The 12275-nt window shown below is 44.1% G+C and overlaps 1 protein-coding gene across 8 annotated transcripts in view; it reads right to left on the bottom strand.

Annotated features, from left to right (window-relative positions):
• The window catches only part of usp48 (ubiquitin specific peptidase 48), a 105722-nt gene that overhangs the window by 82815 nt on the left and 10632 nt on the right, over positions 1–12275 (bottom strand). For all 8 annotated transcript variants that reach the window (XR_009796822.1, XM_061832513.1, XM_061832512.1 and 5 more), the window contains exons 4-6: positions 5133–5260; positions 4905–5029; positions 4650–4758 (exon numbers count right to left, since the gene is read on the bottom strand). Coding sequence is in view for 7 of the 8 variants with exons in the window: in XM_061832513.1 (XP_061688497.1) it covers positions 4650–4758; positions 4905–5029; positions 5133–5260 (362 nt within the window). In the remaining variant the exon portion in view is untranslated. The remainder of the gene's footprint in view (positions 1–4649; positions 4759–4904; positions 5030–5132; positions 5261–12275) is intronic.

Here is a 12275-nt window from a genome sequence, read left to right on the forward strand (position 1 = left end):
TTCTAACTTCCCCCTTTCTAATCATTGCCACTTCCTGGTCATTCATGCTTGCCTCCTCTACTCTACCTTCTCTCCTATTTTCTTCATTAACTTCTCAAAGTACTCTTTCTACTTAGCACACTACTGGCACCAGTCAACATATTTCCATTGCTATCCTTAATCACCTTTACTTGCTGCACATCCTTCCCATCTCTGGCCCTCTGTCTGACCAACCTGTAGAGATCCTTTTCTCCTCCTTTCGTATCCAACCTGGTGTGCATATCGTCATTTGCCTCTTGGTTAGCCTTTGCCACCCCTACCTTTTCCCTACGTCACATCTCAATGTATTCCTTCCGCATCTCCTCATTGCTATCAATGTCCCACTTCTTCTTCGCTAGTCTCGTTCCTTGGATGACTTCCTGTATTTTGGGGTTCCACCACCAGGTCTCCTCCTCTTTCCTACCAGAAGGCACCCCAAGTACTCTCCTGCCTACCTCTCTGAGTACCTTGACAGTAGTATTCCAGTATTCCGTGAGCTCTTCCTGTCCATCTAGACCAGGGGTGTCAAATTCAAGGCCCGGGAGCCAGATCTGGCCCGCCACATGATGTTATGTGGCCCACGAAGCAAAATATAGTGTCAATTTTCATGATTCTTGTAAAAATCTGTACCAAAATTTCAAATTGTCGTACATCATAAAGTTGAGATATTACAAGCATTTTGTGTTACCAAAACACATTATCCTTGATTTCTGATTCAAAAACTAGTTCATAAATTGAGCTGACTAAATATTTTTGTTTCAGTCATAACGGCCCTCTGAGGAAAACATTATGGCCCGTGAGAAAAATGAGTTTTGACATCCCTGATGCAGAGCCTGTCTCACCTCTTTCCAAAAGGCAACAATCCTTTCTCAACTTCCAACTGATTCTCTGCTCTACCTTTGTCTTCTTAATCTTCCTACTAGCCACCAGAGTCATCGTACACACCACCAGCCTGTTGTCGATCTACACACTCCCCCACCACTACCTCATCAGTAACCTCCTTCAGATTACATTGTCTGCACAAAATATAATCCACATGCGTGCTTCTACCTCCACTCTTGTAGGTCACTCTATGTTCCCATCTCTTCTGGAAATAAGTGTTCACCACTGCCAATTCCATCCTTTTTGTGAAGTCCACCACCATCTGGACTCAAAGTTCCTTTGCTGAATGCCGTACTTACCCATTACTTCTTCATTGCCCCCGTTTCCTTTGCCAACATGTCCATTGAAACCTGCACCAATCACAACTCTCTCTCTCTCTCTCTCTCTCTGGGATACTACGACTAGACTACTTTGTCTAGTTCCTTCCAGAATTTCTCTTTCAACTCAAGGTCACATTCTCCCTGTGAGGCATAGCCGCTAATCACATTATACACAATACCCTCAATTTCAAATTTCAGCCTCACGACTCGATCTGATACTCTTTTAACCTCCAAGACATTCTTAGCCAACTCTTCCTTTAAAATAACTCCTATTCCATTTCTCTTCTTTTCTTCTTCATGGTAAAATAATTTAAACCCTGCTTCTAAACTTCTAGCCTTATACCCTTTCCACTTGCTCTCTTGGATGCACAATATATTGAGCTTTCTCCTAATCATCATGTCAACTAACTCCTGAGAGTTTCCTGTCATAGTCCCAACATTCAAAGTCCCTACACACAGTTGTAGGGTCTGTCCATGCCTCTTCTTCTTCTGCCGACTAAGCCACTTTCCTCCTCTTTTTTGCCTTCGACCTACATTATCTGAATTTCTACCTACACCTGGCAGATGAACAGTGCCGGGGGTCGGGCATGCTGTGAGGGAACCTTTGCGAGGATCCTGTTCGTGTACTTCAGCTCTGCGTTTAACACTATCATCCCTTAACTCCTCTTCGCCAAGCTTCTCCAGCTCAGTGTCTCCCCTGCTATCTGCCAGTGGATGTACAACTTCCTGACTGGCAAGACACAGCAGGTGAGGCTGGGGGACACCACCTCATCCATGCGCACTATCAGCACTGGGGCACCCCAAAGTTGTGCCCTCTTCCCTTCTCGCTTGACACAAATGACTGCACCTCAAGACACAAACTCCTGAAGTCCGCAGATGACACCACAGTCGTCGGCTTCAACAAAGACGGCGACAACTCTGCGTATCGACAGGAAGTGGCGAGACTGGAGCTTCAGTGTGGCCAAAACAACTTGGCGTTGACACTCTACTGTAAAAATGATTGTGGATTTCAGGACACGTCCTTCATCACAGCTGCTCCTCGTGCTCTCCAACTCTCTTGTGTCAACCGTTGAGACCTTCAAGTTCTTTGGAATTAAAGTCTCACATGACCTGAAGTGAGAGCTGAACATCAACTCTATCCTCAAAAAAGCCCAGCAAACACTTCTTCTTGCAGCTTCTGAGGAAGCACAGCCTGTAACAAGAGCTGCAGAGACAGTTCTACACAGTGGTCATCCAATCAGTACTGTGTACCTCCGTCAGTCTGGGTTGGGGCTGCTACAAAAAAGGACAAACTCCGACTGCAACAGACAATCAAAAATGCTGAACAAACAGTTGGCACCACCCTACCAACCCTTGAAGACTTACAAGCCACTGGAACTACGACCAGAATGGACAGGATCCTTTCAGACCCTCCACATCCTGGCCACCAGCTCTTCCGTCGGGTCGGCGGTACCAATCAATGCAAATCAAAACTAGTAGGCATTCAAACAGTTTATGTCCTTTTTGCAATTAAGTAATTAAATTTTTGATCAGCGAACCTACTATTTTCTGCTTTCCGCTGTTGTTGGGACACACCTTCACATCCTGCTGTTCCAATAAGTATTAATATTAGTAATATATAATGTAGACTTTCGAATGGTTTCTCACTTTAAACTGAACCCTTTCCACAAATGTCATTGCACTGGTCCTTAACGATGAACCGCAAACAGGTGAGGGCACACTGCATAAGCTTAACATAATTTTGGGGGTTGACACACTAACTGCTCTCAATGCTGGAAGACAATGCATCTTTGCACAACTGTGACTTGTTCTTTGTTCTTGTTCGTTCGTTTTTCTTCTCAGTACTCAACATGAATGTCGTACCAGGGCGGCACCGACTACTGGAGATAAAATGATCACAAAGACTGAGGGAGAGTTCATCGCAATCTCGGATCTTAATCATATAATCCCCTGGCCCTGTGATTTTTTTTCCATTTATACAGCCATAACTCAGAAGGGGTTCTTTAAAATTTTAAAGGCAAAACCCGAATAGTTAGCATGAATGCAACAGTGACCATGCAGAAATACGGGCCTTGAAATGACATAATGAAGTGGAACAAAACAGTGACTTCATGGAATCGCATATGATTTTAAAACCTCACTCTGGGCACTTTTAATTGCATTTTGACACGGTAACTGTAATGTCGTTTACTAAGATTTATGACAATGACATTATGAAGACGTATCACAGGCATGTTATTTGACTGAATTAAAAAAAAATGAAAAATAGCCAGGGGTCTGGGGGGTAAAAGCATGATCAAAGGATGATCAAAAGATGATCACCAATTTTAACGTGCTAGTTTTATAAATTGTATTATGAATGAAAAATATCTAGTACATATATAAATAAATGCTATTCTGTTTTCAAAATGTACACAATATGATCGTTCATTATTTAAGTGCATACCTTTACCCCAAAAAAATTACAAATTCAAATTTAACTAAGTAAACTACTACAAGTAAAACTAAATTGAATTCAAATTTGCATCATGGCAGGCAAGCATGCTTTCATAACGTGTATATCGTATCCATTCAAAAACGTTTTAATTTATTCTTTTTGTAAATGATTGAAACGCATGAATTTGACAACGATTATTAACGTCATGTTTCGTTATCTGTAAATAATACAGACATTTTTACAAGTAATTGCTTTTGAACTATCACCTCGTCATTGACTGTCTGCAACTGGGGTTGGTTGTTTCAGTAGATCTTGCCTTTCAATACCAGGAGTAGTGGAAGTAAACAAGGGATAAAGTCTGGAAGGTTTGTTGGCCTTGGGTTGACATCCGAATGTACCAGCTATGGCAAAGTTCATTTTCCTTGCTTCCGGTTGATTTGAGTGTTTTTGTCGTTTCACGTGAACTTTCAATGAGTTGAAACCTCTTGATTCATAGTCAATAGTATCCTGACACCACGTGCACAATGCTTTACCAGGTCAATTGATTTTGTGAATGAAGTCGCTTAACAGAGTGGTAACTTCATTCTTTCCAACGGTATCGACAATTTCTCGTTCCATCCAATCCCATCGAAACTTATTTTTGACATTTCTATCAATTTTTTTCACTCTTTCCTCCCGAGCACCGCCATTGTGTTCACTTCCAAATGGGCCCATCGCGTGCCTGTTCCACATTCGACCAATCAACAGACGCGTATCACATTTTCAGCCTTGGTTCCGCCTCGCTTGCAAAAATCGGATCGGAAAATGAATGACTATGCATTCTGGCATGGGTTACGGTCGGAATATTGCAGAAAAATGGGATTCTTTTTTTTATCTATGCAATTTAAAAAGACGGAATTCCGTCTATAAACGGAAAAACCACGTCTGGTATCACTAATAAGCACTTGTATTGCCATCTATTCCATTGTTTTGTTACGCTGCCCTTAACCTACCTTCAGGAACTCTGTAACACACCCTGCGAGGTTCTTGTGGCCCTGAATGTTCAATTCAAGTTCGTAGAATCTGGAGGGCAATGCAGATGATCGCCCACATTGGTTACAGCTGGAAAACAACAGTCACTGTTAAAATAGTAAAATATTTTTGTTAATGTGAATAATAGCACATTTATAAGTCCTACTAAGGGCACAGTATGATAAAGTGATGCTTCTTCAAGAGTAAAGTGACTCTTGAGCAGTCAGTTTGCTTACACAGTTACATAGAAGAACTGTCCACAGAATTGCTGCTGAATGACATTTTGCAAGGTTGGGTTCTTCTGTTTGGACAATGTATCCTCCAACAAAGATAAGAAGAGCTTTGAAAACTCTTGGGCATCCTGAGTGAGACAAAGATCACTTTAGTGCTTTGTGGAGTCTCCACTGGAGTAGCATACTCTTCAAGTGTTAAGTCAAAATTTGCTGGAAGTTTCAGTCTCTTACTTGCTGCTGCCCAGTGTCTAGGCCAAGAGCTTTAACCAGCCCTGAAGGATCAATATATTTTCTGTTGCTGTTCTGTAGTAGTGCAAATAAATATTGAAGATGCTCACAAATGGACTGAGGTTCATAATCTGAAACAGACCAAATATTTGTCAGCAAAGCAAGTGTATCCATGATATTTGCAAAAAATAAAAGAACATGCAGCTTGTCGGAAAATGTAATACAACTGTCACGAAGGTGGTAATTTTACCCTAAAATTCAATTTTCAGTACAGAGTGCGACAAATTTGGGTGCATAATTTTAATGGTGCCTCAAAAAAAACAAAAAAAAAACAACATGCGTCACACGAGCAACCAGCTGTTCGAGAGGAAAAAGTCTCTGGGTGGTGATTTGTCCATTTTGAATGAAATGTCTCTTATATCTGGTTCTTTGAAGTAAATGAAAGGATCAAGAGATGATCTTTTTTTCCCCTCCTATTCTCTTTAACCTCAGGGTCTGCAGAGGGGACAGCAGCGCACATGCTGCAGGTCTGTATGCATGAAGCACACATTTGTCATTGCACTGGGGAGAGGGGCGGTGGTGGCAATTATACACAATGTACACAAATAGTTAAAGAGTACAAGGATAGACAAACGCTCTCCTGGTTACCCCTCACATTATGTACTGTACCACCAGCGTGTATTTTACAATTGAAATCTCTCAGGGCACACCAACAAAGAAAAATATCACAAAAAGTGGATACATTAATTAGAGTACAGGGAGTTCTCTGTTTAAGACAGTCTTGACCTAAAATGTTTCAACTTCACAACGCCCCAGTCTTGTTTGCTATGACGGCCCCAACACCACAGTGTTTCTGCTTTGCTCATGCATATTGCTTATCTGTGTTAGTGCACTGGGAGTTTATTTGCCCTTTTCGCGCACCTTTTTAGACATTATGGCCAAATAGAATATTTTTTTTTTTTTTAGCAATGGTGGTCCAGCCCAAAGAAAAGCAATCACCATGGAAACGAAGCTTAATATATTTAAAAAAAAACAAAACATTTTTTGAAAGGATTAACACCGACGACCATGACGGACATAAAGACTTGGACTTTTATTAAGGACAAAGCGCGTAGTTTAGCGCACAAGAAGGGTTTCACCCCAATGAGGGATACAGTGATCACGAAGCAACTTTTTTGTGAAGAAAAAATATTGAAGCAATGTTCTTCGATCGTTGCCGAGTTGGAAAGATTGCTTACCTTATGGATCGAGGATTTGAATCAATATAGGCTTAATATCAGCCTCATGTTCATTCAGGGAGAAGACAATTTCCTAAATTTGAAAAAGCAGAAAGGAGACTACGCCGAGGAGGAATTTACCACTAGCAACAGGTACCTGCACTTGCTTACTTAGCAATAGCTGAGCGCAGGCTCCCTTCACATCTTCACTGTTACAGCCTCCCTTCCCGAAAAGTAAGTGAAGCATCTCATATTTTCTACTTTAATGTATTTTAGTTTTTTATATGAAGAACCCATACCCACCCATTTTCCAGACCACGCATTTGTTGTCTGTCACTATGCCTCATCGGTGTAAAAAAAAAAAGATCAACAGAAATTAAATGTAAATACAGTTTTTGGAACAATTAAACTACGCACTAACTAAGCTTGAACATTGTCAGTCATGCTACTTTTGTTTTGTTTGTTTGTAATTATTTTTTTCACAAAAATCGGCCACAAAATGCCAGATAGTGGACATTTTCTGTTCTGTGAAATGTATCCACGAGCAATGGGGGACGAACAAGAACAGGACGAAACACGACGGTGGAATGTGTCAGCCTTGAACCACCCACCGCTCTCCAGCCGATTCCTGCCGATGGGGTGGAACCCATGCAAGTGGAGGGCGTTAACCGTTCTCCCGAGGAACGACAACGACGCCGGCGAGAGGCTCGCTGTTTCTACTGCGGATATCTGGGCCACCTTGTGGCTCGCCATTCGTTTAAACCAGCGAGGCCCGCGCTCAGAGTGTCCATGACAGTGAGTCTGAACCACACCGCAGGCGGCTCAGCTCGATCCCTACCTCCTGTGACGTTAAGTGCAGACGGACGATTATGCACGGCTATGGCGTTCATTGACTCCGGGTCAGACGCCAACCTCCTAAACCCCAGTAGATTGACAACAAGGGCCTAGAGACGTTTAAAACACGTCTCCAAAACGCATATGCAGCCAATGGCAAGATTCTGTGCCAGATGACTCACCTTAACCAGACCTTCGACATGATGTTCCCAGACGCACACACCGAATACTTGAGCATTCCTGTCTTCGAAACTCAGAGCAGTGATATCATCCTGGGAAACCCCTGGCTAAAGCTGCATAACCCACTAATTGACTGGCCGACCGGACAAATTAAGTCTCGTGGCCCCAAAATGCTGCGTCACGTGCTTCTCATCCCCTAAGAAGGAGGGCTCAAAGGTCGTTTCAGACATTCCACGGAACCTGCTGCAGGAGGCAGACCTAACCCGAGTGCCTCCCTGTTATCTAGATGTGAAGGAGGTGTTTTCCAAAGTCAGGCCAATTCGCTTCCGCCTCACCAGCTGTATGATTGCACGATTGACTTACTGCCCAGCACCTCACCCCCGCAGGGGAGACTCTTCTGTTTTAGGCCCAGAGCACAAGGAGGGAATATGTGGAGGAGTCGCTGGCGGCAGGTCTTATTTGACCCTTGACCTGAAAAAACGTCAGGCAATATGGGCCCATGTTTTTTTTCCCCACCACAAAACATGATTTTGACGTATACACCTTTTTGTAACTCCCGCCATGAATATCCTCTTGGGGGATTTGTTTTCAAGAAGAAGCAGGAAGTGACATAAAGGACAGCGGCACCCCCAAGTGGACTCATTTGTTTCCATTAGTTTTACCTCCGGGAAGGTAGCTCGTTGTTCCTTCGTATTAGCCAAATTGCCGGCCCATTGCATTGCTGGACAATGCTTGAACACTCGGGAGAATGGATTTACCCTTCATAAGTTTGCAAGAGACCCAGTTTGTTGTGAAAAATAAATTGCACTGGTGCAGAGGACGAGAGCTTTGTGGGTTACGAATGACAGGTAGGTGTGTGTACAGCTGCTAAAAAAAATAATAGTTTGGGGCGGACCAATCGGTCTCTCATAACATAACAAAATACTGTTGCATTGGCTAGCTTCTCCTGTGTTAGTTTTACAGGGACAGGTGTTTAGATGGGAAGTCTCAACAAAACATGGTGTCATGATATCCATCGGCAAACTGCCCCACTGCTCCCACAGTGATGTGTGGTGGTGGTGTGTTGGTCAAAAGTTGTATGAAACTGATAAATGCACCAGAAACGTGTGCACTGGTATTACTGCTCTTATCTGTGACTGTTTTTCCATCCAAAGCAGAGGATATACAATTGGCCACATCCATTTTTGGACCTCCCCTTGGTTTCTCCCAAAGGCGAAGGTCCTCTTGGAAAGATGGAGATCCGACATACATTGATGCAATTGGCATCCTATGAGGCAAATTGCGTAACCAGATTGCTGCAGGATCGAATACATCATGTTATGGATAACCCCGAATAAAAATGTTGACAGAATCAACTACATACATTATAATGTACAGAAACTAGGTAATTATACAGAAGCAGGCTTTATTGCCCTAAGAGAACAAACAGCTGCAACCTCACTCATGGCGTTCCAGAACCGCATAGCGGACGACATGCTTCTGCTCAATGTTCGGTGATGTTTATTCCAAATATCACGGCATCTGATGGGTCACTCACAAGGGCCATTCAAGGCCTCCGCACCCTGAACCACAAGATGAAGGAGCACTCTGGTGTGAACACATCAGCCTTGTCTGAGTGGTGGGAAAAAAAAAAAAAGTTTGGTAAATCTAAAAACTTGGTATTCTCTGTTCAAGTTTCTATAGCTGTTTGCAGCTATTCTTGCATTGCGTGGATGTTGTTGTATTTCCTGCATAAAGGCATCACTTAACCAACTTATAACCACTGCTATTGCCCCGACAAATTCAAAATTGTCAGAAATATATCTACTATTGGCATAACAGGGTAATGACAGTGATATTATTTACCATGATGATGACGTAATGTCTTCTCTTCCAGACCTGTTCTCTGATCCAGATGATTACAAATAATTAGTGCTATATTTTCCTCCGAGTGTAGCTATGTTTGTTTTCATAAATATGATTCTGTAGAATAAAGCGGAAAGGGTGATCTATTAGATGATGTGAGGATTTGAGCAAATGTAGGATAAAAGGAGGATAATGTAAAAATAGTTGTAAATATAACTCAGTAAATGCTTCTGCCTGTAATGAAGAAATGCTTTGCTCTGCTCCAATTCAGTAACTGTTCCTGCCTGCAAGAATGCTTTGCTCTGCCTGCAATGAGATGAATGATGAGTTAGATCCCATGAACACCATCCCTACTGTGAAGCATGGGGGTCGTAGCATCATGCTTTGGGGGTGTTTTTCTGCACATGGGAGAGGACGACTGCACCGTATTAAGGAGAGGATGACCGCGGCCATGTATTGTGAGATTTTGGGGAACAACCTCTTTCCCTCAGTCAGAGCATTGAAGATGGGTCGTGGCTGGGTCTTTCAACATGACAATGACCCGAAGCTCAAAGCCAGCAAAACCAAGCAATTGCTCTCTAAGAAACATATCAAGGTTCTGGCGTCGCCTAGCCAGTCTCCAGACCTAAACCAAATAGAAAATCTTTGGAGGGAGCTTAAACACCGTGTTTCTCAGCGACAGCCCAGAAACCTGTCTGATCCAGAGAAGATCTGTGTGGAGGAGTGGGCCAAAATGGACTACAGGAAACATTTGACCTCTGTCATGCAAACAAAGTCTGCTGTACCAAATATTAACATTGGTTTTCTCAGGTGTTCAAAAACTTATCTGCAGCTGTATCACACAAATAAATCGTTAAAAAAAATCATTTATTGTGATTTCTGGATGTTTCTTTTTCAATTATCTCTCTCACAGTGGACATGCACCTACAATGAAAATTTCGGACCCCACCATTATTTCTAAGTGGGAGAACTAGGAATATAGCAGGGTGTTCAAATACTTATTTTCTTCACTGTAGGGGCTACGGTGAGTCTTTCCTCGGGTCATCGACCAGAGTCCAATGGCCAGACCGAACGGGTCAACCAGGACCTGGAGATTGGTCTCAAATAGGTGCCCTCTCGCGACCCCAACTCATGGGGCCGGCAGCTCAGTTAGGTGGAGTATTCGCACAATTCCCCTCCCTTGGCGTCCACAGATATTTCACCCTTCCATGTTGTGCGTTGTTAGCCCCCCCTGTAAGCCAACCTGGGAGCGAGCCAGAAGGATGCTTCTTCGCATGGGATGCACCTATAAGGCAACAGCGGACCGCAAGAGGATGAGGGTGCCAGATTATAGAGTTGGACATCGTGTCTGGCTGTCAGCGAAAGGCCTCCGCTCCGGATGGAATCTCGCAAGCTAGCTCCCAGGTTCGGTGGTCCTAAGGTGATCAACCCAGTCACAGTAAGATTGAAACTCCCGAGATCAATGCGGATCCATCTAGCCTTCCACGTCAGTCTAATCAAGCCGGCTCGGGCGTCTCCGTTGGTCCCACCTGGCGAGCCTCCTCCTCTGCCCGCATGGTTGACAGGGGTCAACGCTGTGCGCCGGGTTCTGTGCCGCCGTCGGGGAAGGGAGGTCTGGTGGACTGAGAGGGCTACGGTCCCGAAGAATGGTCATGGATCCCTACCTCCTAAGAGACTTTCATGCTTCCCATTCTGAAGCGCCTGGGCCGTCCGGGGCTAGCCGTTGGAGGGGGGGGGGGGGGTACCGTCATGGCCGTGCCGGTCCCTGTTGCGGCAGGCATCTGACGCAATCAGCGAAGGGCGCACACCTGTGCCTTATCACACTAATTACAGCACATACACACAGGGCCACGGGTGCGGTCTGGCCTCTGCCAGATTGTTGTCTTATGTCACGTTCCCACAACTTCCTGTTCATACTCCTGCTCTCCCGTGCACCGAGCCCCGCCTCGCTCTTGACCTGTCTCTTAAGTCTGCCAATTCTACTACTGTTGCCCCCATGGACTGCCTGCTGGTATTTTGACGTCGGACTGGATAAAGACCTTTCCCGAACTGCTCCAAAATCTCGTGAGTCGTGCATTTGGGTTAAATCACGTGTTCTGGTCATGGGGCTTAGATTAGCTTGTGACAGCGCTAGTGTGTTTTGGTGCCATTCGAGTGTCCAAGGGAATCAAAAAGCAGCATGGGTAAAGACTGACGTACCTCCTAGCCAACTGGATGCCAGGAAGATGCTATGACAATAGTCAACGGGAGAGATATTCTATCGCACCACACAAACCAAGATAGAGGATGTTTACATTCAGCGGAATTTGGGGAATCCAGCGCCCATTTTTTTTCCCTTTCATTAACCTGAATTTCCTTTGTAACGACAGGCAATATTTTTCTGAGGAGTTTCAGAACCTGAATTTTTCATTAGTACTCGAGACATTCGTAAGAGGTACCACTGCAGTTTTCTTCAGTTTATGTAAAGATAATGATAGTCAGTACAGTGCATGTACACAAAAACTTGGAATGTAACCATATCTACACTTCAGGGTTTGGTTATATCAAAGTATCAATCTCATTGTACAATATCCATCCATCCATTCACAACCACTTATCCAATGTCAGGTCCGGGTTGCATTACCTTTAGCAGGGACGCCTAGACTACCCTCTCTCCTTCATCCAGCTCTTTTGGGGAAATCCTGAAGCTTCTTCCCAGGCAAGCTGAGAAACGATCCCTCCAGCGTGTCCTGGGTCGTATCCTGGGTCTCTTTTTGGTGGGACGTGCCAAGAAAACCTCACCAGGGAGACTTCTCACCCTATCTCTACGAGAGAAACTCATTTTGCCGCTTGTATCTGGGATCTTGTTCTTCCGGTCATGACCTATACCTCGTAACCATAGGAGACTTCAGGAACATAGACCAAAGAGTAAATAGAGCCCTTCACCTTTCGACATTGCTCCTTCTTTCCCACTATGGAACGAAACAAAGCCCGCATCACTGCAGATACTGCACCGATCCGCCTGTCGAGCTCATGTTCCACTTGGAGCAGGAGCTCATACCCAACCTGGATAGGACTCCCCACCCATTCA

This window comes from Syngnathoides biaculeatus, chromosome 10 (genome assembly GCF_019802595.1).
Source record: "Syngnathoides biaculeatus isolate LvHL_M chromosome 10, ASM1980259v1, whole genome shotgun sequence".
Taxonomy (NCBI): Eukaryota; Metazoa; Chordata; class Actinopteri; order Syngnathiformes; family Syngnathidae; genus Syngnathoides; species Syngnathoides biaculeatus.